General features: G+C 57.2%; 1 protein-coding gene across 8 annotated transcripts in view; it reads right to left on the bottom strand.

Annotated features, from left to right (window-relative positions):
• SARDH (sarcosine dehydrogenase) overlaps positions 1–20046 on the bottom strand; it is a 65989-nt gene extending 45943 nt beyond the window's left edge. Inside the window, exons 1-10 of one of the 8 annotated variants that reach the window (XM_036854933.1) lie at positions 19761–20046; positions 17654–17707; positions 16912–16946; positions 15971–16329; positions 14647–14825; positions 13001–13180; positions 12171–12294; positions 11881–11981; positions 4398–4502; positions 3089–3218 (exon numbers count right to left, since the gene is read on the bottom strand). In XM_036854933.1, coding sequence (XP_036710828.1) covers positions 3089–3218; positions 4398–4502; positions 11881–11981; positions 12171–12294; positions 13001–13180; positions 14647–14825; positions 15971–16301 — 1150 coding nt within the window. In that variant the 5' untranslated portion in view covers positions 16302–16329; positions 16912–16946; positions 17654–17707; positions 19761–20046. Of the gene's footprint in view, positions 1–3088; positions 3219–4397; positions 4503–11880; positions 11982–12170; positions 12295–13000; positions 13181–14646; positions 14826–15970; positions 16369–16846; positions 16947–17653; positions 17771–18035; positions 18187–18286; positions 18338–19760 lie in introns of those variants that run through there. The other 7 variants (XM_036854931.1, XM_036854932.1, XM_036854938.1 and 4 more) reach the window with 7 other exon arrangements.
• Between the last annotated feature and the right edge of the window lie 6519 nt (positions 20047–26565).

Genomic DNA, 26565 nt, shown 5'->3' with positions numbered 1-26565 from the left:
GAGCCTTGATCTCCTCATCTGTAAAATCCGGATCAGGGTATTTACTTCACAGGGCTGTGAGTTAGTCGGTCTGCAAATATTTGCAGCCCACCTGTCTGTGCCCAGAACTCGGCCATGGGAGGTGGCGCCGAACAAGACAAGCCCCACCCCGCGGGGAGCCGACGGGAGAGTGAGAGGGACAGAGAGCAAATGGGTAAATAAGGGAAAAAGAGAATGCCTGGGAAGAGAACACAGTGGGACGCTGGGTCTGGAGTGACCGGAGGGTTGGCTGCTCCTAACCACCCGCCTGGCGCCGTCATAACCCCGGGTCACAGGAGGCGGGGAACCGGGGCCGCCGGGCAGGGCTGCCTGTCTCCCAGCCGGGCTCTCAGCCTCTGTGCGCACTGGTCACAAGCGCTGTCCTTCTCCGTGCTGGTGACCGGCGACCCCGGTCTCCGATCTTCAGCATCTGAGCTGAAGGAGGCCACCAGCCCTGGGGAGCCGGGGAGGCTTCCAAACAGCCACAGGGGAGGGTGGGAGAGGCAGGGCGGAGAGGAGGGCAGGGCCCACGGTGAGGCCTTGGAGGCCACGGCAACCCTGGTGAGCCTCCGGGGGAGGCGTCAGGAGGGGCGAGAGCCCCGTGAGGAAGCGTCAGGGGCTTCCCTGGGGCCTGTGTGGAGGTCGGGCTGCAAGGGGCAAGCCGGGGTGGGGGGGGGGGACCCGGGGCGCATGGGGCAGCTCCCGGGACAGCGATGGGGAGGCTGCAGTTACGTTCGGGGATGACCCGGTGAGCACTTCGGGAGTGCTGTAAATGTTTCCACAACGTTCTGAACAGCCTCACAGAAAGCCAGCAGGAGGGAAGTTTGGGGGTCAAGGTCGCCTGGATGTTTAACAAATGACTCGAGAGGATGCAGGATGCATGGGACAGGGGCCCCCACCTTGGCTCTGACCTCCCGACCTTGGAACGAGAGGTCTCCCCGCCCCCAGCTTCCCCGAAGTCAAGGGGGCCTGGGACTTCCCTGCTCTGCTCCGGAGGCCGGGGGCCGTTGACCGGCAGGTCCTCCCTGGTGAGGAGAAGTGCTGATGTCCCCACGGAGCCTCCCTCGCAGCCGGGAAACCAGACTCCACATGCATCTCCCCCCGTGTAGGGCTTCCTGGGGGCCATGACCCCCAGTCCAATTAAAGCGAGGATGCTCCCCGGGTTACTCGTGCCCCTGGGATTGCTTCGGGCCCGGGTTTCTCACTGCCAGCCCCACGCAGCCCCGGGAAGCTGCCGGGGCAGTGAGCCCTCGGCCCTCGCCCCGCACCCTGTGCCCCAAGACCCTGTGGTTGGCCGGGGGACCCCAGCTGCTTCTCCCCAGAAAGCTGTCCTCTCACCAAAGGCTCTTTCATGAGCTGAACAGATTAAAGCAGTCGGGGCTGGCGGCTGTGTAGACACCGTGTGCGCCAGAACCAAGAGGCCTGGACTCCCCAGCAGTCCGCAGGCTGGGCGTCGGGACCCCCCCTCCCCTGGCCTGGCCTGCCCCTCACTCCCTGCTCGGCCTGTAGGACTGGCTTTGCCGGCTGGCCTGTGGCACCCTTTTGCTGGCCTGGGCCGTGCCCTGCAACCTAATGCGTGGGTTCCTCGCCTCACTCCGCCTGTCACCCATTTCACAGATGCGGACACCGAGGCTCAAGGAACTCAGAGCCTCAGACACAAAGTTTCCTCTTTGGGCAACTGTATCTTTCGGAACTCTCTCCACCCCTAGGTAGGCACATCCTACCCGTTTCTTGCCTTTCTTGAGGATTAAAGCGACCCCATCCGTGCAGGAAGGCGGGGGGATGCCCATGTGATTCTGCTGGAACCAGCATGGGCTGGCGTGTCTCGCCCGCCCGGAACCCTGGCTCCGCAGGCCCCCACGGCACCCTCTGGGTGGCCCACCCTGCGCCCACCACCCCTGTACCTCCCGCCCTCAGCCCCGCAGCTGAAACGTCTGGGCCCCGGGGCCAGCTTGGGCCCCTCTACACCCAGAGGACCCCAGGCCAGCAGCCTCACCTCTGCACCCCAGTGCCGTCACACGGGAACGTACTGCCCCCCTGCCCCGAGCGCACCCCCCCTTGGGTTCCCACTTCGGGAGCTCCGCCCAACCTCCCACACAGGCTCCCCCGCTGCACTCCCCACGCGCCCGGGCACGAGGCAGGCGCTCAGCAGTCAGAAGGAGCTGAGCGGGCGCTGTGAGAGCTCCTTCACACAACGTCCCCGCTTACGTTGCCCCGGGCTTGAATCTTATTCTAGAACCTTCTCCATCTGCACACAGCCTTTGAGACACTCACTCAGCATGCCTGGGCCTCCCCCACCCTGGGGAGCCTGAGCTCCCTGGGCAACCCCAGGACGGCCCTCTCTCAGGCTCCGTCATCGAGCCGTCACCTCTCCCTGCTGAGATCTGAGTGACCCGTGCTGGGACAAGTCACATCAGTTTGAAGGTCCAAAGTCTAGCCTGGCCGGCAGGCCCTGAACAATAAACTAGTGGCCTTGGCCAAACGCATCAGTGCTGGGGGTCCGAGTCCGCCCCATCTGGTGCTCGATCCCCGTGGGCACCGGCCGGCCGGGCAGGGTCAGGGGCTGCACCATGCGTACCCAAGGGGGGCATCAGAAGCTGAGCCACTGTGTTCTCTCCCTTTCCCTCCAGCCTCCTGCAGCTCAGCTCTCCCAGGGGCCCGAGGGGAGGCACCGGGTTGGGCCTTTCCATGCTGTGTGGGCGTGCGGCCCCGCTGGCCTGGCTGCCGAGGGCAGAGGGCAAAGGGCAAACGGCATCAGGAAGGAGCTTGGCCCGCCTCTCCTTGCTCAGCCTCACCAGGCGCTGGGAGGTGGCTCATCCCATCTTACAGATGAAAACACCAAGTTCCAGGGGCAAGTCAAGCAGGGATCGAGCCCAGTGGGACCTCAGGAGGGACTCACGCGGGGGTGGGCGGGAGGAAGCCCGGCCGCGTGCCCGTGGGCGAACTTCTGCCCTCACCGAGCGCACGTCTTTTGCCTGCAGAGGAGAGCAAACGCAGCGCCCGAGGCCCAGGACGGAGGGACGGCCGGCGCGCGCCCGGCACGGGCCAGCCTCGGGGTCAGCACACTCACCTGGGCCGCAGACTGTGGACTTAATCCCCGTTTTCTCCAGCACGGGGACCCGGTTGACGGCGCCTTCAATGTGCTGGGCAAACACTTCCCAGTCCAGGTCGAAGAGGCCAAAGGCAAACTTGTCCGACACCTGGGGAGGCGGGCAGGGAACCTGCCCTGTGACCGCGCCCCACGGGACTGAGGAGCCAGGCAGGGCCTGGCCAGCCTCTCGGCTAGGGGGTGACAGCGCTGGGCTGGTCCCCTCAGTGTGTCTCCCCTCCCCTAACCCCTCCCCGGGCCCGTCTGCTTCCCCTTCCTGCCCCGACCCAGGCCCACCTGCTCTGCCCTTGACTGTTGCCCTGGCCTCTGCCCGGTCGCCCAGCTTCCTGCCCTCCTTCACCCCATTCACCTACGTCAGATCGGCCCTACACGAGCGGACCCTGCCCACGTCTACCACCAACCCACAGCCACGCTGACTTTCCTTCGGTTCTTCGGGAAAAGCAAGCCTGGTCTGACCTCAGGGCCTTCACCTCCCCCGGGGGGCAGCCCCTCCCCCGCCTTCTCTCTGCGGGGCTCTCTGCCTGATGCCAGCTCCTCAGGGAGCCCTGCCCGACCACAGACCGAAGGACATCCTTCCACGCCAGTCTCGCTAGGCTTGTCCTTAACCTGCTAACTTCACTCAGGGCACAGACCACCATCCCAAATTGCATTACTTCTTTGCTTATTTACTGTGTGTCTCCCCACCAGAATAGAAGCCTCTGGGGACAGGGACTCTTATCTTGGTCTCCCTCTTTCTCCCCAAAGTTAAACAGTATCTGGCTGAAAGGAGTCATTTTGTTGTTCAATTTGTAGACTAAATGCATGAGTATGGGAGCTGGGGTGGTCCGTACGTGCTCTAGGGGGCTGGGGGGGGTGTGCTGAGGGGGCCGCTGGCCCTGCATGAACCCCAGGAGCTGCCAGGAGAGCGGCCCAGGCTGGAGGGAGATACAGCTGCAACCACGGGGGGTGGGGGAGGGCATGGGATTGTTTGCTGATGGACAGAGGGCTTCAATGCTTTCATAATCTTCTAAAGTCATTATTTCACACTTTGCAGCCTCTGACTATTGATGTTTTGAGGCAAAGCCCTCCGCCTGCCCCGAGTCTGGATCTGCCTGTGTGCCAGGTTCTTCGGGGGTTGGAAAAAATGGGTTTGACCTTGTGGGATGGGGGACCTGCCACTTCTCAGGTACGCCCCCAGGGTCGGGGGCGCTCCGGGGGGACAGTCTCCGGAAGAAGCCTCCTCCACGCTGAGACGCAGCCCCAACCCCTCCCTCGAGCCCTGGTGTCTCACCTCCTCCCAGAAGATGGGGTTGGTCTCGTAGCCGCCCACGGACAAGGCGTCCCCTTGGAGGCGGAGGTAGATGGAGGCGTCGTGGTCGCGGACGTTGGGCATGTTCTGCAAGGTGGAGCACAGAGGCCTCGGGGTCAGGGTCACAGACCCAAGCTGGGCCCACAGTGCCACCTCCCCATCGTAGGACCCTGAGGACAGGGTGGACCTGGGGCCTCGGGTCACACAGTGGACAAACCACTCCATTGAAACTGCAGGGGGCGGTGGGCCGAGTGCGTATGTGTGCATGCACGCATGTGTGTGAGTGTGCACGTGTGTGTCAGTGAGTGTGAGAGAGAGTATGTGTGTGTACGTGAACAGGAAGTTGGACTAGGGTCTCTTCAAAGTAATTGGACCCAGATCCCTTCCATCCCCGCCGCGTGCAGCCCAGGGCCTGGCCCTACCCTGCAGGGGCCCTGAGGTCTGTCTCTGGAGAAATGGGTCCCCAGGGGCTCCAGGCTCCGGGGAGGTGAGGAGTGGGCTGCCATCCCCCCTCGACAACAGATTGGAGAGTCTTCTGTGGAGACACTGAGTGGTCTGGGCAAGACTCCGGACGCTGACATGGAGGTCCCTCACCAAAAAGAAGGGCATTCGACAGAAAGACTGGATAAGGCCAAGGACATCTTCCAGATATTAGGCTAAAACAGATTAAGGCATGGAAATCAGGAAAGGGAAAAAAATAAGAAAATTAGAAAGTCAATCCTGAAGGTCTGATGTCCACCTTACAGGGGTTCCAGGAAGAGAAAACCGAGAAAATGGAGTAGAAGGAAAGTCAAAGCAAAAATCCAAGATGATTTCTCCAACTGAAAATCGTGACTCTCAGTATTGAAGGGCCCACAGGTGCCCACCAAGCCCTGTGACTGGACCAGGCCTGCACCAAGGCCACATCAGGATGGAACATCAGGTGAACAGGTGGGTCCTAAACAAAGAAACAGCATTCCTGGAGGCTGACGACCTGGAGCAAAGTCCTCAAAATTCTGAAAGACGATTTTAAATACAGAATTCTTGACCCAGTCAATTCATCAACCGACTGTAAGAAAGAATAAAGATTTTCTTCAGACATTCATGTACACAGAGACATTACTTTCCAGGTACCCTTCTCAGTAAGTGGTCAGAGACCATGCCACGGATCCAGAGATGGGTGAGGAGGGTCCCAGGGTAACAGCCAATCAGAGGCTGCTGGAGAAGATCAGAAGGCAGTGGGAGGAGTCCTTCAGGGGAGGGGAATGGGACTTACAGACTTTATGTGATTCCTCTGCCATGTATGAGTATGCAGAAAATAGTACTGATAGGTGTTTGACAGATCTGTTGAGATGTTTGGGGGGAAAATTGTGACAGTTATGAATATAAATGCAAATATCCTTGACAAAATACTAGGAAACTGAATCCAGCAACATAGAAAAAGGATTATATACCATGACCAAATGGGATTTATCCCGGGAATGCAAGGTTGGTTTAACATCCGAAAATCTGTGTAATATACCATTATCAGTAAAGGACAAAAACCACAAATTATTTCAATAGATGCAAAAAAAGCATTTGACAGATAAAACACTTTCATGATAAAAACACCCAGTGTCTAGGAATAGAAGGGAACTTCCTGATAAAGAGTATCTGAGAAACACCCACAGCAAATGCATACTTATTAGCAGTTTCTCCTCTAAGACCAGGCCAAGAGAAGGACGTCCACTGTCACCACTGCCATTCAACATTGTACAGGAGGTCCTGGCTGGGGCAGGAATCAGGCAAGAAAGAGTAATTAAAGGCATCCAGAGGGAAAAAAAAGTGAAACTATCTCTATGTGCAGATGACATGATCTTACATATAGAAAATCCTAAGGAACCCACTAAAAGCTATTATAACTTATAAAATAGTTCAACAAGGTTGCAGGATACAAGGTTGTATATTGATACAACAAACAGACAAAGACCACTGTATTTCTATATACCAGCAGTGAACAATCAAAAATGAAATTAGGAAAATAATTCCATTTACGATATCATCAAAAATAACAAAATGCTTACAAATAAATTTAACAAAAGACGTGCGAAACTTGTACTCTAAAAACTAGAAAATGTCTTTGAAAGAAATTAAAGAAGATGTAAATAATGGAAAGACCTCTCAAGTTTACAAAATGAAGACTTACTATTGCTAAGATGACTGTACCCCCCAAACTGATCTACAGATTCAACACAGCTCCCACCAAAATCTCAGCTGGCTGCTTGGCAGAAGTTGACAAGCTGATCCTAAAATTCCTATGGAAGTGCAAGGGACCCAGAATATTCAAAGCAATCTTAAAAGAGAAGAACAAACACGGAGGACTTACACTTCTGATTTCAAAACTTACTACAAGGTTAATATAATCAAGACAGAGTGGTACAAACATAAGGATAGACATATATAGATCAACGGAATAGAATTGAGAGTCCAGAAATAAACCCTCACACTTATGGTCAATTGATTTTCCACAAGGATGCCAAGGCAATTCAATGCGGAAAAGGAAAATCTTCAGCAAATGGTGCCCGAACACCTGAATAGCCGCCTGCAAAAGCACAAAGTTGGACACCTTCCTCACGCCACACACCAAATTTAATTCCAAATGTATTGTAGACCTAATTATAAGAGCTAAGACTATAAAATTCTTAGAAGAAAATATGGGAATAAATCTCTGTGGCCTAGGTTAGGAAATGCCTTCTTAAATATGATACCACAAGCACAAGGGACAAAAGAAAAAATTACATAGGTTCTACTTCATCAAAATTAAGAACTTTTGTGCTGCCAACAATACCAAGAAGAGAGTGAAAAGACAACCCACAGAATGGGAGAAAATATTTGCAAATCGTAAATCTGATGAGGGACTTGTATCCAGAATGTATGAACTCTTATAGTTCAATAGAAATACAATCCAATTAAAAATGAGCAAAGTATCTGAATAGAGGTTTCGCCGAAGAAGATATACATATGGCTAACAGGCACATGAAAAGACACTCAACATCATCAGTCATTAGGGAAATGCAACTCAAGCCACAAGATACCACTTCACACCCACTACGATGGCTAGAATCAAAAAGATAGACAATAACAAATATTGCTGAAAATGTGGAGAAGTCAGAACCTTCATACACCGTTGATGAGAATGTAAAACAGTGCAGCTTCCTTGGAAAACAGTCTGACAGTTCCTCAAAAAGTTAAACATAGAGTTACTCTATGACTCAGCAATTCCACTTCCACCCAAGAGAAAGGGAAACATATGTCCACACAAAAACTTGTACATGAATGTTCATAGCAGCATTATCCACAATAACCAAAAAGTGAAAACAACCCATATGTCCATCAACAGATGAACGGATAAATAAATTGTGGTTTACAAGAGTATATTATTCAGCCATAAAACGGGATGAAATTCTGCTACATGTACCACATGGATGAACCTTGACAATGTCATGTCGAGTGAAAGAAGCCAGACATAAAGGCCACAAATGGTATGATTCCATTTCATTCAAAGTCCAAAATAGGAAAATCCATAGAGACAGAAATTAGATTAGTGACTATCTAAGTTGAGGGTGGGGTGGGAAATGGGGACTGATAATGTGTATGGGGTTTTAAGGACTAAGATAATACTAGATAGATAGATAAATGACAGCTAGATGATAGATAGAGATAGATAGATAGATGATAGAGATAGATGATAGATAGATAGATAGATGGATAGATAGATAGGAATAAAGAATTAGTCACAGCTACATAGGAAACTGAACAACCAGAAAAAAACTATTAATAACTCCAGGAAACACGGAAAGTTGGACACTATTTGCTCAGGAGTTAACAATGTTCTCATTGTCATTATATTGCAAATACTGACTACTGATTTAACCAATAAATGAACGGATAAACAAATCCAAAGCATTTTAGAAAGTGAGCGGGAGTGGGAAGAGGCCCACCTCCACGGGGGTCCTCAGCACTGGGGGAACTGCTTCCTCTCAACCCTGCTCTCCGTTGCCCCTGCCCTGGAGATGGACACATCTGATGTGACCCCTCCACCCCACCTTCGAGGACACGCAGAGACCAAAAGGGATAACCTGGCAGATGCGCCTCCCTGCTCCTCCAGTCTCCTAGTCACCCGGCTCCTCTGCAGAGCTGGACTAAGAATGTCTGCACTGATCGCCAGAAGGCACATGGGAAGTTCTCAGTAACCGAGCACTTCAGGAATAATAATAGTGGTATCATTACCTCTGTTGTCACTACTACTCTAAAAACAGAACCAACAGAATGCCAGAGCTCCATAGAGCAGGACAGCGGGGACACCTGGTGGCCAGGGAAGCCCCTGGCTTTCGTCCAGCAGGATCAGGGTCCCCATCTCCCTGCCTTGCAAGGCCCCAGCTGCCTCAGAGTGGCCAGCACAGGCTCAGCTCAGCCCCAAGGCATCCGCAGGGTACCCTCACTGCTTCCTCCCTCCGGAAGCCCACCCTATAGGTGTAACGCCAATTCCACTGGTGCCTCTGACTCCTAATCTCAGCCCGTTCCTTCCATCGGCTTCTCCTGGCCCCACCCCCCATCCAAATCCTGTCAGCTGCTTCCTCCAGGAAGCCCGCCGGATGGCTCCAGCCTTCCCTGCTCTCTTCCTCTGAAGCACCAGCTGGCTGGACCATCCCATGCCCTTAGTCACGGTCATCGTGGTCCTCACTTAATGAGCACCTGCTATGTGCCAGGCACTGTGCTCAGCCCTTCAGCCCATCACTTGGTTCCTCCCTCAGCACAGCCCTAAGAGGTAGCTACAATTTTTACCCATTTTGCAGAGAAGGAAACTGAGGCTCAGGTGGCACCTCGACTCACCTGGCTGGGTAATGGGGGAGTTGGGACGCAGACCCTGAGCTTGGGCCCTTTCCCATTGCTCTGTGCCCCAACAGAGCAGTTTCTGCAAAAGTGGGTCGAGGATAGTGGGGATGCCAGACCATGAGGGAGCATCTGGGCCACCACGTTTGATAGACACAGAGGCCAGGCCCAGAGGGGAAAGGGACAAGGTCACAGAGGAGCTGGGGGCAGCATTCGGCTAGGACCCGGGACTTGGACGGCTTCTCAGAACTGGGGTCCCTAGGGCAGCACAGCCCTCTGGCCGCCCATAAAGAAAGATAAAGGGCTTGTGGTCCAGGTGGCAAAGCCCTGAGCCCTCACGGGCCAGCCCGGGGCCAACACCATGAGGCCCAGATCTGGGCAGTCGGTGTCCTGCTGCAAGACTGTCAACCCAGGGAGCCTCCTGGCCAGCCGAAGACAGGCCCAAGTGTCAGGGGCCTCCCCGCATGAGCCCCAGAGCCCTGACTGCAGGAGCTGCCTTGGCCTAAAGGAGCTTGTTTTCTGACCCACCATGGCATCAGACCACGTGGGAGGTCAGGGCCAGAGGCCTGCTTTTGTCCCAGATTCAGGCTGCCCAGGTGTGGCCTCAGGAGGGGCTGGCCTCCCAGACTCCCCACGTGGAGGGGAGCATGGGGAACTTGGCCCCCAGCCCCAAATCTCCTCGTTTCTCCTACAAAAGTCTCAGAGTTTCTGGGGCTGGTGGCCCTTTCCTGGAGCGCAGCCTGGGGTTCCCAGAACACACAGGCTGCTGGGTGGGGGCAGTGTTTGTGAGTAACGTGAATAACCCCAGCTTGGCTCTGACCTTAAAATTCAGGGTGCGGGTCCCTGGGCCCACTCTGCCCTGCTTCTCCCTGAAAGCTGCCTCAAAGCTAGGCACCATGTGCATCAGGGCATGGAGAGACTGAGGCCCCAGTCTTGGGCTCTGTGGATGCCCCGTGACCCTCCTCCTCCCTCTGTAGGACACAGCCCTGCTCTGCCCCCAGCCTGTCCCCAGCTTTAGCCCAGCCCCCGAGAGCCCACTGCGGCCTGAAGGCGACCCCTGGCGGCCACGGGGGATACTTCCCACAGAACCAAGGCCAGGGACTCTTCCCACCAACAGCTGCAGTGATTCGTCTTTCCCCAGAGCCCCACCCCGAGTGCACACAGCAGCCCTCGGGAGGAGTGCGCTGGATTGTATTAAACTCTTCCACGAACGGGGGAACCTTGTGTGTGTGCGGGGCGGGGGGCAAGAGCGGTGGAGACCCCGGCCCTGCGCCAGCCACCCCCACCCCTCCGCCACTGGGTCCACCCAGCGGCCAGCCTGGTGACCAGAGGGAAGCCAGGCTGGTCCAGGGCAGGGACGAGGCTCCCAGGACCCTCTTTGCTGGAGCCTGACCCTAAACAAGGTCAGTCTGGTCTCTCACACTCTCCGCACACCCACACCCTCAGGCCTGCTTCTCTGAACTGCCTGCAGTTCCCCGGCTGCCATGCTCTGCGTCCTCCCCTTCTCCTCCTCGTTCTTTCTCTGCCACCCTTCAGATGTCTCAGAAGACCCTTCAGACATGGCCTCCGCCAGGGCACCTCCCTGGTCCATAGGCTGGGAGTCTCTATAGCCCCTGTGCTTGCCCCCTGGGAGCCCCTGTCAGCCTGTTTTAAAATAAGTAATATCTTGACTTGTTTGTACCCTTCCCCCAGCTCACCTGGGCAAGAACTAGGTTCTTATCTCTGTTATAGTACCAGTTTCTAGATAAGGGCTTGGAGCACAGAGCTTATCCAGCCAATGTTTGATGCAGAGAGGGGTGGGGAGGGAGGGTTAGATGGATTAATAAACGGATGGATTATGGAGGAATGGGTGAAGGGAGAGATGAATGGGTAGAGGGGGTGATGGCTGGATGGATACATGAGAGAAAGGATGGACAGACAAATGGATGGATAAATAGATGAATCAATGGATGGATGAAGGGCTAGAGGGAGGGAGGGATCGAAGGACGGATGAATGGATGGAGGGATGGCAAGAGGAACAGAGAGAAGGAAATGAGTGGAGGGATAATGGATGGAGGGAGGGAGGGAGAGAAGGCTGGCGGGAAAGAGGAGTGGTCAATGGCAAGGTGACAGGAAGCTACCAGCCACCAGCACAGGAGAGGGGAGATAGAAAGGGAGGAGAGGAGAGAGGGCAGGGGGTGCACAGCTCCCCTCCCCCCCCACCCGCCTCCTCTGGCAGAGGTGTCTCCAGGGCTCCCTGGGAGTTCTGAGGGCCGGGGATCAATGTCCTCTGAGACTGGCACCCAGGGCACATTTGGGAGCATGCGAGCATTCACAGGTTCCCAGAAACACCTGGGGCACAGAACATGGCAAAAGCCAGACTGCCCGCACCACGCAGGACGGGCTTGGGCATCAATGAGAAGCCATGCTCCGAAGGCAAAGGGGGTCAGGACCCTAGGGTTATGCCTGTGCTACTTCATTTCATTCTCAGGCCACCCAAAACCTCCAGTCATGAGGAGTCCCATTTCACAGATGAGGCCAACTGACGCCCAGGGCGATGAAGGAACCTACAAGTGTTGGGCTTCACAGCCAGGTCCGTGCACCACCCACATGGTGCCCGGGGCCATCTACTCACCTGGATCCCTTCAATGCGCTCGGTGACGACGTAGGCATGGTGCATGGCCACCAGCGGGACCTTGACGCCAGCCATCCGGCCCACGGCGCCTGCCCACACTCCTGCAGGCAGAGCAGACAGCTCAGCTCTGCTGGCACCTGGCGGGGGCCAGCCAGCTGGGCGCCTCTGCAGGCCTGTCTGCCACGGCAGTGACTCCCCAGGTCACGCCTGGGCCCCCACCCCTAAGAAAGGCCAGGTTTAGGCAGCAGCCAGGGTGGCCACTTGGGAGCCCAGAAGAAACGTGTTCCCACCTGCACAATTGACCACGCAGGGCGTCTGGATGGAGCCGTGCTCTGTCTCCACAGCCTCGACCCGCCGCACCCCAAAATCATCCGTCCGCACACGGATGCCGGTCACCGGGCAGTTCTCGATGACCTGGGAGGCACAGGAGCTGCTTCCAAAGCCACGTGGGCGCTCTGAGCACTGACCACCTACCCTCTCACTACCGCCAGCCCAGGCGGGACCCGGGACACCTGCTTCTACTCAGTCAGCCTTCATGTGACCCCACTGGGGAAATGGGGTGGCCACAGGGTGGAAACTAACTCCACGTGTTCCTTGACTTGGAGAACTTGTCCCCCCAGACAGAGGCTTTCTTTGAAAAAAAAAAAAGAAAAGGAGGGCTCATTTGACTGACAGATGCTTGCGGTAAAAAGGTCACATACAGTGCAGTTTGGCTCCATTTTATTTACATATACATCTTCATAGAAAATTACTTGCAGTAAAACTACAATGTCAACACTGGTTACCTCTGGGTGATCCTCATTTCTTCTTTCTTGCTTATTTGTCTTTTCTAATCTTTCCTACAACTATGTGTGTATTTGAGACAAAAGAAGATAAAAATTACAAGAAGAGATTTGGGGCAGGTTCACTCTTCCAGCAGGGCCAGACCTCGGGGAAGGGAGGAGAGCTGACATGGGGGACAAACTTGAGGCCGGCTGGCCTCTGCAGGATCGGATTAGAGGCTCAGGTCCTATGTGGAGCAGAGAGAACGGCACGTGTTCTCTTGCCTTCTGGTCTCGGGGTTCTTAGGCAGGAAGGGTGGGCTGGGAGCAGGGGACCCAGGGCCGGAAGGCCATTGTACCTGCGCTCCCCGGGCAGTGGCGGCCCTGGTGAGGGTGGTACAGGTGCCGGCGGGGTCCATGGTACCGTCATGTGGCACGTACAGGGTCCCGTAGAGGTCATCCACATTCATTAGCGGATACAGTGCCTTGGTCTCTGCCGGGCTCAGCACGTGGGACTCCACGCCATAGGCCTTGCCCAACTGGGGGACCCAGAGGAAAGTAACTGAGCCCTCGGGGAGCAGACCCCCTTGGCCACTCTCCTCCCTGTCTGGGTCTCCAAGGGTCAGTTCGGACCCCGTGTCCCCCAGGAACCCTAAGCCGGCCACCGTGCCCCAGCGGCCCCCGTCCCTCAGGCCAGCTCCGAGGAAGAGTAAGGAGCCCGGGTAGTGCTCGGAAGCAGGCTCTGGGGCCCTCCCGCCTCCCCCATCCAGCTCTAACATGAGCCATGTGACCTGGGGCAAGTTGCTAATGTCACCTGGGGGAATGGGGGTGATAATGGTTTATGGTTGACGCCTTTAAAGAGCTTAGACCAGTCCCTGGCACATAAGGATTTACTACATAACATAAATAAAAATAATCCCCATAGGTCTGATATTTTGAGCTTCAACCAGGTTTGATAGTCAGACCAGCTCCCCAGACGAGAGACCCCTGCGGTCCTCTTTCCCAGGCCCCGGACTGTGTGACAGACCACACCCCTGACGCATTTGATTGGCCCAAGGGCAGCCAATCAAATGCCCCCAGGCATCCATCCATCAGGACAGGCTCCGCCCACTAGAGATGAGCTGAGCCAATCAGATTCTCTCTCTGAGCGGTGTGAATGAAAAGCGGCAGAGACCTCACTCAGAGCTTGAGCTGAAAGGTTGCCTGGGCACCTTTGGCGCTTCCATCCCAGCTGATGAGTGAGCAAGGCGGGGTGGGGGGGGGAAGAGGTGGGGGGAGTAGGCAGAATGAGGCCACCTCCTAACCCCAGAGACCCAGCCCGTTCTAATGAAGCCAGGTGCCGCTGCTTCCGCCTGGGCACCCAGAGGAACTCGGCATCCCTGTGACAATGTACCTCTGCTACCCACACAGCCCGCTCTGCTCGCTGGGCCCTGAGCCACTCTTCAGTTGGTGCTCAGTAAGGAATGAACTGCTGGAGGAGCCAGTCGCAGCCACGCCCTGGAATTTGGGGCCCGGGCCTGGCTCCTCTGGGTGAGGAATCAACTCTCCACCCCAGTAGAGGGCCTTCCACAGCGGAAGGCTTTCTCTGCCGTCTCGCCCACAGTGGCGTTCCCTCAGCCCCGTCAGCGGTGCCGGGAGAAGGGTGGTCCTTCCTCCTGGGTAGTGCAGTTTCTCATCATTCATCCTGACTCCTGTGAGCACCGTGCATGCTGATAACTCCCGTTTATCGGGCCTCTCCTGCCTTGAGGCTCGGCAAACGGTGCTGCGCAACACGGTCCCATTTTAAAGGTGAGAATGCCGAGGCTCAGAGGCAACGCCGCTTGGCCCAGGTGGCCCGGCCAGCAAGGGCAGCACCAGGGCTTGAACCCAGATCTGTCGGGGCTCCTTCCCTGTGCTACGCTGCCCCACCCACCACCGGCAGGGGGTCACACACCAACACGAGCCACTCGCCGGGGCGGGAGTGCGCCCAGGACATGAGTCCCCGCCCCGGCAGGGGTGCACCCACCGACATGAGCCGCTTGTACTCATCCAGACGCTGCCGGTTGGACGCGATGAACAGGCCTCCGTTCTGGATCCAGCCCGTGTGCAGCCCAGTCTCCTCCCCCAGGTCGCGGCTCACCACGCGCCTCGTGTGGGCCAGAAGCTCCACCTCCACGTCGCTGGGCCGCAGCTGCCACAGCAGGCCTGGCGGGGGAGGGGCGGGGCGCCGTCAGCCCCAGCACTGCGGCGCTGCGCCCCGGCTCCTCCCAGCGGGCCCGGGCTCCTGAAGATCAGGCAGTGGGCGGGGAGCGTCTCCGCAGGCCATGGAGAGCCCCGAGAGGCAGATGAGCAGGAAGTGACGGGGTCAGAGCTGAGTTTCAGGACATCGCCCTTGGGCAGCTCAGAGCGTGACAATACCCAAGGCTCCCATTTATGGAGCACCTACTGTGTACTGAGCCTATCACTGGGTGACAGAGCAGTCCTGGGAGGCAGGCATGGCTATTTTATAGTGAAATTAAGGTGGCGCAAAAGGTTCTGTGCCCAGGATCACAGGACGGGTGATGATGGGGCCGGGACCCCAACCCAGGACTGACTGAAGTCCAAAGGCAGCCTCTTCACCGACAAAGCTGCTCCCTTCCGAGCAGAGTTTGGGGAGCGGGAGGCCAGGGGAGAGGTAGCAGTGGGGGAGAGGCTGTGTGGGCCCAGCCGAGACAGGACAGTGGGGAGGCAGGGGCAGTGGCGTGCGGGGCCGGCTGTGTCAGCTCTCGAGACACGCGATGCCTGAACCTCTTCCCAGCTCCACGTCCAGCGACATCACACTCACATTGGCCAAAGTGGGAGTGTTTTCCCCACAGAACCTGGCTAACTTAACGCAGGATTAAGGCAGAAGGTTGGCTGCCCCGGGGACATGCACACAGTAGGTGCTTTTACTCTATGCCCACTGGTTAGTTGGCTGAGAATCATGGTGCCCGTGGAGGACACTGCTCTGTGTCACCCCTGATGGTCCCTTCCCCATCCATCCTCTACACCCCGTGGGCGGCCCTCATCCCGGGTGGCTCTGTCCGGGGAAAGGGCTTCTGCTCTTTGAGTAGACAGCTGCCTGGGCTCCCAGCTCTGGTCTCGGCTCTGCCCTCCAGGATCCCACAGTCAGCGTCTGCTCCCTCCTCCCCTCCACAGCTCTCCAGAGACTCAGGGGGCACGCAGGGTCACCCTCAGAAGGACCCCGCATCTTTTCCCCGGGTCCTCCCCCTCCAGCTCAGCTGCCTCTAACAGGCCTCTGGGTGCCAACCCAGAGCTGGCCCCTGGCTGAGTCCAGTCCCTCCCGCACCCGCTTGCACCCAGGCCCCTACCCGCCGTGTGCCAAGTGGTCCCGGAGGTCAGCCGCTCCCGCTCCAGTAGCACTGCCCCGCTCATGCCCAGCTTGGCCAGGTGGTAGAGGGTCTGGCAGCCCAAGCTGCCCCCGCCGATGACCACCACGTTGGCTGTGCTGGGCAGGGGCCGGCTTGGGCCCTGGGTGCCTGCCCAGGGGTCCCGTGCCTCTTTCAGGGTCTGCTGGTAGGGCACACTCTTCTCAGGGGGGGGCCCGGCCCCGCTGGTCAGGAGTCGCAGCCCCAGGCCCTGGGCAGGGCTCCGGCGAGGACGGGTGGCGGCCACACGCAGGGCTCGGCTCAGCAAGGCCATGGGGACTCGGCTTGAGCACCGCAGGGCGCTGGGGAGAGAGTCGGCGCTGCCTGGGGCACAGAGGGCTCCGTGCAAGTGGGACCCAGGGCCCCCGCGCTGTCACCCTCCGGCCGTCCTCCTGCCACCCACCCACGTCACGTGTGCACCCGTGCATTTGTCCACGTGTACTGAGGGCCTCGTACGCTTCAGGCTCTGGCTGGGCCCAGGGGAGACCACGGTGGGGGCAAAAGGGGGGCAGTGTGCGTGGCGGGGCAGGGCTGCAGGGCCACAGGGCGGGTGGTGGGGAGCCCTGGGGCAGGGACACCCAACCCTCCAGGCTGTACCCAACATGCCCTCCGGGGGAACTCCCGTCTCAACCCCAGACAGAAGTTATTTCTGCCACGTTGGCTCCACAGCCCTTTGGGACCCAAGGCAGATGGTGAGCAAGGCAGCGGGGCCCAGGCGCCCTGCTCCCTCGGGCCGTCTCGAATCCAGGTAGGGACTCGGAGGATGGGTAACCGGCCTCCCTCCTCCTCGGTGACCTCCCAGTAGCCTGCAGGGCTCACCTTGCATCCCTCCCCAGTCAGAAGAGCCTCATAATTATAAGAAGAAAACTGTGACGGGGACCCACCTTCTAAGGAGACAGGATGCAGAAGAGGTGTCTCCCTGGAGGGGAGGAACACAGAGAGGAAAGGACGCCTCAGAGAGGCTCCTGGGCCCACTTGTGGGATCAGCAGGAAAAGTAAGAGGGGTTTGGCTGTGGTCGAGATAGTGAGGTGGGCCCCGCACCTACGTTAATAGCTGTGATTGATATCAATTAGCCAGTTAATTAAGACCACTTCCATTTCCAAGCGTGTGCCACATGGCAAGCCGGGAACACGCGTTCTCTCTGCTCGGAAGTCAAGACGACAGTTGTCCCCGTTTCACGGAGGGGGGGAGACTGAGGCCCAAGGAGGCCCGTCAAGGTGACCAAGGTCACAGGGCCGCCGTGTGGCCAAGCCTGCTGGCTGTCCCGCCCCCTCCCAAACTCCCAGTCCGCAGACATCTCGGGGCCTGGTCTGGGGGAGGAGAGGCTGGGGGGGGCCCACTGCCACACCCTTTCCCGCCCCCACCGGTGGGCACTGCCCACCACACCCCCTCCGCTCCCCCGCAGGCACCCGGGCTCTCAGGTGGGTCAGGGCCGCCCCACCCTCACCACAGAGACCCCCCCCACGGGGTAGGGGCAGAGGAGGGAGCAGGCAGGGGTGATTTGAGGGGCTTCGGGGTGGGGGGTTGGAGGCTGGGGCCGGGCACCCCAGTCCCTCCGTCAGCTCTGCCCCGCTTCAGGCGCCCTGGGCACGGGGAGGTGCAGCCCGGCTCGTGTCTGCACTTACCTTTCGTCCTTGGATTTCCTTAACCTTCCAGGAGCCCCCAACAGTGAGGACCTACTGTTGGAAACTCAGCGTCACGTGGTTGCCCGGGGAGCCTTTCCAAGGCCGGGCATCTGCCCGCCCCCTGCCCCCCACCCCGACCCAGACTCCTTCCCTCCCCCTGCGCCAACGCAGGGCTGCCACGTGCCGCTTCCCGACCCGTGGCCAGTCCCGTTCTCCCACCCAGGCTGGGGGTGGGGGGGGCACGGCCCCAGCAGGGGCAGCCCAGTGCCCTCCCGCCAGGGCAGCTGCTTCCACATTGATCTGCTCTTCTGCCCCCTCCAACTCTCTCCCACCCAAGTCCGCAGCCTGGCCATTCATTGCCAGGGTTCGGGGTCAGACAGACCGGGTTGGCCTCGTGCTGTTAAGCGGGGCGGCCCAGAGAAGCCCTCCCCGCAGGCGGTAGGATGACGGGGGCGGGGGGGATGGAGGGAAGGTCCAGGCACAGGCTTCAGCAGGAGAAGGAGGGCTGGGAGGGTGCCCAGGCCCCCTGCCCTCCCACAGAGTGTCCCGTGGTCGTGCCCAGCCAGCTCTGGGCCTGTCCCCACCCCGCCGGCCCAGGGAAGGGCCTGGGCCCTGCCCTCCCGAGGGCTGTACCTCCAGCCGGCCACTGCCCCTTGGCCCCGAGTGGCCGGCCAGTGCCAGGCCCAATGGCTGCAGCAGTGCCGTCACCTCCTTCCTTCCCAGCAACAGCCAAGTAGGAACCCTGCCCCCACTGCTGGCCCTGCCCCTGGAAGCGCCGCCAGCCCCCATCCCACCCCCACCCTTGGCTGGGGCAGGATGCACCGCCCACCGCCAGGCTTCTAGGAGGCGGGCCGGGCACAGCCAAGCGGGAGTTCTGAGGGCAGCAGCGCCGGGGCAGGTGACCTCTCCTCCTCCTCCCTAAAACAGGGGTCACAGGGTTCTGCAGGTGAACCCGTGCACCCGTGCACCCCTGCCCGCCTGTGCCTGCCATGCTCTCCGTGCCAGAAAGGAGCTTAGCACGGCCAGGTGGGCAGAAAGTGCTGGGTCAGCAGCAGCGTGGTGCCAGGGCTGGGGCTCCTTGGCGGGGTGATCCAGGGCCTTAGCACAGAGCTGCCTGTCTAGCCTCAGCTGCTCGCCCCCAGGGAAGGGGCGCTCACTGCCCTCGGAGGCAGGTCAGGAACTCTGGGTTGCCCACACCACCAGCACTGGACAGCGCTCCTGACCTGTCTGCCCTCCAGAGCTCCCAGATCCCTCTGTCTCTGGGCGAGACCTCCGTGAGTCTCTGGCTTTTCCACTTCTCAGCGACCAGCTTCCCAAGGCAGGGATGCCTGCCTCCATTTGACTGTTGGGGGCACCAGGGCCCAGAGAGGGGAGCCAGCTTGCCTCGGGTCACACAGCAAGCTAGTGGGGGAGCCAGACCAAGCCTGCAGTCAGACAGACGGGGTGGGGCCTCGAGCTAGGTCTAGGGCGTCTGGTTTGTGCTCAGGCAGAAGAAGATGCCCAGAGGAGACGTCCAGAGGAAATCTGGAACGAGTAAGTACGTCCACTTCTGAATGTGCAAAGAATCAGAATAGGTGCTGATATAAAATAGGACCTCCTCCTCCCACTGGGTCAAAGAAAGTATTTAAATTTCTGTCAGTGAACAAAATAGTAATGCCAGCTGCTAATACAGGGAGTGATATAGGCACGATACTGCTCTGATTAATACAAACAGCTTTGTGTGTTCTTATTCCTACTGAGCTGTCCAACTGTCTTGCTGCCAATTTGTCTGCCCTCTACATTTACTGAGCTTTCCAACGTCTTGCTGCCAATTTGTCTGCCCTCTACATTTACTGAGCACCTACTGTATGCAAAGAACTGCAGGGAGACCCAGAGGCAGCTATGACCCATTCCCTGCCCTTGAGGGCCTCAGGGTCCAGGAAGAAGACGGAGGCAGCGAGGGGCGAGGTGGCCACGAGGCTGGCTGTGTTGGGGGGTGGTCCTGAACAAGCTGTTCTTCTTTCCAGCAGAAACCCAGGAGGCCATCTCGGAGGAGGTGGCTGGGGCTCTGGCCTATGTGCTGTCGCCATTGTCAGTCCCCATCATGGGGACAGAGACTGTCACTCACCCCCCCTTGGCCCCTCTGGAGGACGGCTGGCTCCACCAGCACGAGGCTTCCCGGGGCAGTGCTGGGGTCCAGGGCAGGGAGGACAGCAGCCCGGTCACTCAGCACATGGCAGGCTTGGCCTTGCAGCCTGAGGCAGGGCTGCCCTCCCTGGATGGGGTGAAGGACAGGTCAGAGAGGGCTAGGAAGGAGCATGACCGTGTCCTCCTCAGACTCGTAGACACGGGGTGCCCAGGCCAGGGACACAGTAGTCACTGCAGCCCCAGGACAGCAGCCGAGGCAGCCCAGACCTCTCTTTGCCCTCCGCTCAAAGACAAGCAGCTGTTGCAAAACTGTCCCAAGCAAGCGGGCAGCACTGTCCCCCTGGACTTTGGACGAGGGGTGGTGGCTGGAGGGCTGGGCTCGCCTGTGGGTCAGCGTTGTAGGATTTGTCATCGATTGGGTGCTGCTTGGGTCTGGAAGAGGGCCACAGGTCAGGAGGTGGGCAGGCTCCAGCTAGGGACCCTGGGCCAGGGTCCTGCTGCCAGGCTGCTGTGCCATCTGGGCTGGTCTCCCCTCCCTCGACAAGCCTCTTTCCCCATCTGGGAAGCAGGGGCTGTAACCCCCGCACTGTCAGTTTCAGGGAATTTTTGCAAGTTTCTCTGCATGTTATGACCGGCCCTGAGACACCGCCTTCTGGCCCAGGCTGGCCCTCTCCACAGCCCCGGCCAGCCCTCCACACCCACCTGCTGGCCGGGCTCCCAGGGCAGAGGGAGGCGTCTGCAGGCCGCCCTCTGACTGGGCAGACGTCCAGGGTGGAGCAGGGGGCCTGGCCAGGGGAGGAGTTTCCTCCTCGGAGCTCTGCGTGTGGCCCTGCAGAGGAGGGACATCAAGTAACCAGCCAACAATACCTGGCCACATCTGACCCAGCCACACCTGGTGCCGGCCCCATTTGCCCCTGAGCCTTGCCAGCAGGGCACACCTATGGGGGGAGGCGAGGGGGGTCAGCAGTGTGCTGAGTGCTTCACGTGGGTCATCTCAGGGGAGGGAGGCACACTGCTGCCCATTGTAGAGATGAGAAAACCAAGACAGAACACAGCTAATGGGCACCAGACCCGGGCAATTCATGGACCAGGGAAGTTTCCAGAACAACTGTTGAGGGCTGCGTTTGCACTGCCAAGATTTTATTTTTCCAATAAGAACCTTAAAAAAAAAAATGACATCAACTCCCTGCCCATGCCTTCATGAAGACAATGTTTTATTATCTGGGGGTAAGTGGCGGTCCTTCCAGAGAGGCAGGTGGGTGCCCACCCCCCCCCAGACGCACACGCCGAGGGCAGGTGAGGACGGCTGGGGGCTGCAGCCACCTGGGCCCTACCTCCACACACACAGCGGGCGTGGGCAGCTCCCACTTCGTCATTTCTTTCCAACGTTATTTGTGATGGAAACAAACGTAGGGAGGGAACTGGTCACTCCGGCCGCTGGGCCCGTGTGGGCGGGGCCAGCACCAAGAGCCAGACAGCAGAGGAGAATGGGCCTTCCCAGGAAACATCGTCCCCTGGTGGCCACATGTGAGTATGACACCCCCGGGAACGCTGGACCCAGAGACTGGGGATGCAGCCCCCTGGAGAGGGACTGTCCCCAAAAGGGGACCTGCAGGCGGGCAGGGAGGTGGGTCCCCACTGGGAGTGACAGCCTGGGCTCTGTCTGGCTGTCCCGCTGTCCTCCACACGGCACACTCCCCTGGCAGGGAGCTTCCTTACTGAATACTGCCGGCCATCTCTGAGTGCTGTGTGAGTGTGTCCCCCTCTGTGACTGGAATGTGTCCACTTCTCCCCATAATTGTGTGTTTTTATTTTATGTATCTTGAGGCTATGCTGTGAAGTGTATTAACCTCCAGGACTGTCATAGCTAATCGTTGTTAGTGAGCCTCCTTATCCAGTGGGGTGCCGCTAAACGTTTAACATTTGGCTCCCCAGGTGCGGAGCGCTGGCTGACGTCTGCTGTGTACATGTCCCCACCAGGGCCGATTTCAACCTGCCGACCAGAAGGACGCCACCGAACAGAGACTTGGGAAGAGGCTACACCCTCAGCTCCCATGAGCTGGCACCAGCCGGTTCCAGTGCGCCCACATAGATTTTAGGTGCATGTGTGGGTTTTCTTTTTCTAGGGAAAGTAAAAGAGCAAAACTAAATTGTTAAGGAAAATCAATTCATCAACTTGCGACTAAGGAACAGGAGTCTGAGTTAACCCCAAAACGTTGTAAAACCTTCTCAGGAAAGCTCCCCACTGCCACCCCCCCTAGAGCAGGGGGAACCAGCCGCCCTAAGACAGCCATCTGAGCCAGAGCTGTAATTTTAAAACCCTGTAATCTGTGCACATTTAATACATTTGTAATTTTCTACTTGGAAAAATTACTTTTTTTTTTAAACAAATGGAGGCCACACACTTTATGTCTGAATATTTTATTTAATTTTGGCTGCGCCGCGCAGCATGAGGAATCTTAGTTCCCCAACCAGGGATCAAACTCGTGCCCCCTGCAGCGGAAGCACAGAGTCCTAACCACTGGACCGCCAGGGAATTCCAAAATTACATTTTAAATAGATAATATGGAAATGCTTAACGGAGACATAAAACTTTTGTTCAAGGAATCAATGCTTTGTTCCCGCCTGAAAGAAGGACTATGTGTGAAAAGAACACCTACTTCCAGCCCTTTGCTTTTGTAATGCAAGCTATCAAGGTCACAAATTTTGGTTCAAGTTCAGCTTTAGTATTAGTCGACAAGTTTTGTTACGGAGTTTTTTTTTTTTTAATCTATTTTATTTTTGGCTGCGTTGGGTCTTCGTTGCTGCGCGCGGGCTTTCTCTAGTTGTGGCCAGCGGGGGCTACTCTTCGTTGCAGTGCGTGAGCTTCTCATTGCGGTGGCTTCTCTTGTTGCGGAGCACGGGCTCTAGGCGCGCGGGCTTCAGTAGTTGTGGCACGTGGGCTTCAGTAGTTGTGGCTCAGATTAGACACAGTCAGAGAAAGAGTAGCCCTTCCTGCACCCCAGGATCTTCAGGGCAGGGCAGTAGGCATTCCCAGACAACTCCCATAAGCACCGGAACCCAAGTAGTTTGCTTGTACTTCTCCCTCTGACAAGGCCATTTTCTCCTGCTCCTACTATAAGAATGTAGTCTTAGGGTAGGGGTGATGGTGTCATCCTCGGGAATGCAAACACACTGTGTGTCCGCCAGCAGCACTGGCTTCTAGGCTCGCCTTGCAAATGTCTCCCAACGTGCTTCTTCCTTGACCCACACCATGTCATGCCGTGGTGTCCAGTTTGAGCCCAGCTGCCCGATGGTCCCAAAGTTTGACTACAGGTCTAGAAGTTTCGTTTGTCTAACTGGCTTGGTTATTTTTCATGGTTCCTTGGTCATTACACACATTTCCGATCCCTTTTAGACTGTTTTTAAGCATAACTATTTTGCAGTCTGCTTGTGGATCCGATTCAGTGGCCTGTGGTTTTTGCTACCCATTTCCTTGTGTGACCTATGCTTTTGGACAGTGAGTGTGTATTTCTTGGAACTTTCCCTCAGGGACTATTTGAGGCTGAAATTGAAAGCGGATTCTTCCAGAGATGATTGATTTGTATTTCCTTTTTTCGGGCACTCAGGAGTATCAACAACCTGTGATCCTACTTTACACTCTCAGCTCCTGGTTTTTCAGACCCGCAGGAAGTGCAAATTCAGGCAGCAACCTTCTTAGGTGCCAAATTAGAGTTACACATGGTATGTGTTTCCTAGGGCTGATGTAACAAAGTACCACAAACAACAGCGACTTATTCTCACAGTTCTGGAGGCCAGCAGTCCAAGATCAAGGTGTCAGCAGGGCTGGCTGCTTCTAAGCGCTCTAAAGGAGGACCTGCTTCCATTTCACAGCCTGTTCTCCCTGTGTGCACATCTGTCTCTGCCCAAATTTCCCCTTTTTATAAGGATACCAGTCATATTGGATCAGGGCCCACCCTCATGATCTCATCTCAACATGACTACACCTGCAAAGACCCTATTTCCAAATCCGGTCACATTCAGAGGTACTGGGACTTCATCCTATCTTTTTGGGAGGGATACAGTTGGATCCATAACACGTCCTCAGGGAAGTTTTTGCTTTTCCCTCCACCCATTGTCAAGGTCCAAGAAAAAGAATTTTCTCTGCCGTCCCGTGATGGCTGTGGCGGCTGCAGAAGTGATGTGGTCCTTGTCATCTTGACATTTAGAGTGAGGTCCACTGGGGTCCCAGCTTTAAGAAAGAGCTCACCTATTAGATTTGGTACTTTGGTGGGGGGCTGGGCTTTGTCCCCTCTCCTCCACACCCAGCCGGGCTCCACGAACTGGTACTCAAGCTCACCAGGTTGGGCAAATGCCCATAAGGAGGGAGCCAGCTGACCTCTCTGGACTCCTGCCTACACTCACCTTTTGGCTTCTGAGTGTTACCAGCTCACTGATGAAATCAGAAACATTTTCCCACCGCGTTTGTTGTGCTTACCAGGGAGACTGGTCAGAGTATCCAACGTACCATTGTAGGCCGAATAATGGCCCCCCAGAGAGGTCCACATCCTAATGTCCGGCACCTGTGACCACGTTACCTCTCATGGCAAAAGAGACTTTGCAGATGCAATGACAGTGAAGGACCTTGAGATGGATTATGTGGGTGGGACCCATCTGATCACGTGTCTTTAAAAGTGGAGAACCTTTCCCAGCTGTGGTCAGAGGGAGACAGAGAGACGTGACCACAGAAGGGTCAGATATACAACCCTGCTGGCTTTGAAGACGGAGGAAGGGGTTATGGCCCAGGGAATGCAGACGGCTTCTAGAAGCCGGAAGGGCCAGGGACAGATTCTCCCCTAAAGCCTCCAGAAAGGAACACCCCCGTGCAGCACCTTGATTTCAGCCCAGGGGGACCTGCGTGGGGCTTCTATAACCCACAGAACCCTAAGACGACAGCGTGTGCTGGTAATTTGTCATGGCAGCAACAGAAAACCAATCCCCCTACACACCGCCGGAAACAGACACCAAGCCTCTTCTTTTCAGGCAGTATCCATCACCTCTACCATGAGCCGTGATGAAATTGGACTATTTTCTCTTCCCTACCCTTCCTCTCTCATCTCCATCCAACTTTAGTTCGTTATCTTTTCTTTCTTAGTGTTTATCTTTATGCTGTTAAGTATACTTACACCTCTATTAGTTTTCAGGTTTCAAGACCAGGTCTTGACTTCTACCTGGAAAAGATGAGAAAACCAGTGCACCTATGCTGCCTCTCACCTCCCGTCTTTTTCTCTTCCCAGCGCTTTCCTGAAATCGTTTTGAGATTCGTTCTCTCTTGGGACAGGGTTTAGAATCGTTATACTAGGTTCTGAAACCCAGTCTTCACCTTGTCTGAGACGTGTTCCTGCAGATAGAGGTTCAACGTCCCCCCAATCCTGTGGCGCGGCTCTCCCACTCCTCCGGCTCCAGGGTGGCCCCCCGTCATTTCTGTAAGCAGCGCTCCCACGCAGAACAATCCCTGAGGTGCTGAGGGTTGGAAGTGGCCTACTCGCTGCCTTACATTTAGACTTTGTGAGCACGAAGCCTTGGGCACACTGACGGGCTGCGGTCTAGGGCAAGCCCAAGCTCTTCTCCCGGTTAAGGCACTTGATCTTTTGCTTGCTGCCCAGTGGATTTTATTTTCTCTTTGAAGCCCAGGGTTAACCATTCTGTGTTAATTCATTCTTTTATTTCTGGAAAGTTTTAAAAAAACACATTGAAGTATTTGTCCTGGTCCGTGACCTTGTTTGTTTGGATCCACGTGTGTTAGAGTTCCCTGGCCTGCGAGGACCTGTGGCTGAGGCCACGCGCGTGAGAATCCCAGGTCCCAACCCCAGGTGGCCCGAGAGCCTGGAAGCCGCCCTGGCCTTGGCTCCCAGCAGCCGCTCTGCGCCAGGGCTCTCCTCTCTGGGATGCGCCCCTTCTCTCAGGCTCAGCCCTGCATTCTGTGTCTTCTAGAGTGTTCCTGTCAGTAGTGGTGGAGTGGCGGGTAGAGGGGTCCACGTCCCCTCCGGAAATGGGTTGTTTCCTTCTTTCACCCAGGGAGAGTTTCTCAAACTCTGGACACAAGAGGCCTCCACGGTGGCCCTGCCCAAGGGGAGTCTGCGGTTGTCAGAATCAAGGGGCAGGACACTCAGTGCCCCCAAGAGCCCGCAGGCAGCCAGCCTCAGTGACCGGGAGCGCACGGCTCCCATCTGCTTCCCAGTGTCGGGGGTAACCTCGGGCAGGCAGGCCTGTCCCTGCTGGGCCTCCACCCCGTCCACACGCAGGCCCGGGGCTTCCCACCCTTTTCCGGTCTGGACCCTGCAGCGGGTGCTGCTGGTGCCCTCCCCAAGGGCCCCCAGCCCCCATGTTCACCCGCAGCTGCCCCTCAGACCGCCACGGCTCTCTGCTCCCCAGCCTGGAGCTTTCTCCAGGGCCGTCCAAGCTCAGGGCAGCTGAGTGCCGGCCCAGGGGCCGGTCAGCGAGGGTCTGGGCCTTTCCATCCCCTACGTGTGGACACGAGAACTCAGAACTAGAGGCTGGTTCTCGGGGAGGCGGTGTGGGAACACCTGGCCTCTCGGGGGACTCAGGCCTGAGGGATTCTCAGAGAGGGGGTGGTCCCCCCATCTGGTTCTCGGGGCACCAGCTTAAGCCAGGCTCTGAGGCTCTGGGTCCTGGAGACCAGGGCTGCGGGCAACCTCCAACACTCTCCAGCTGTGTCACCTCAAACATCTGCAGTCGCCTCCTCGGTCTGTAACAAAAACTGACATCTGCTGAGCACCAGGTGT

The sequence above is a fragment of the Balaenoptera musculus genome, chromosome 6, assembly GCF_009873245.2.
Source record: "Balaenoptera musculus isolate JJ_BM4_2016_0621 chromosome 6, mBalMus1.pri.v3, whole genome shotgun sequence".
Classification (NCBI taxonomy): Eukaryota; Metazoa; Chordata; class Mammalia; order Artiodactyla; family Balaenopteridae; genus Balaenoptera; species Balaenoptera musculus.
The sequence above is the reverse complement of the archived record's forward strand: the minus strand, read 5'-3'. Positions and strand labels throughout refer to the sequence as shown.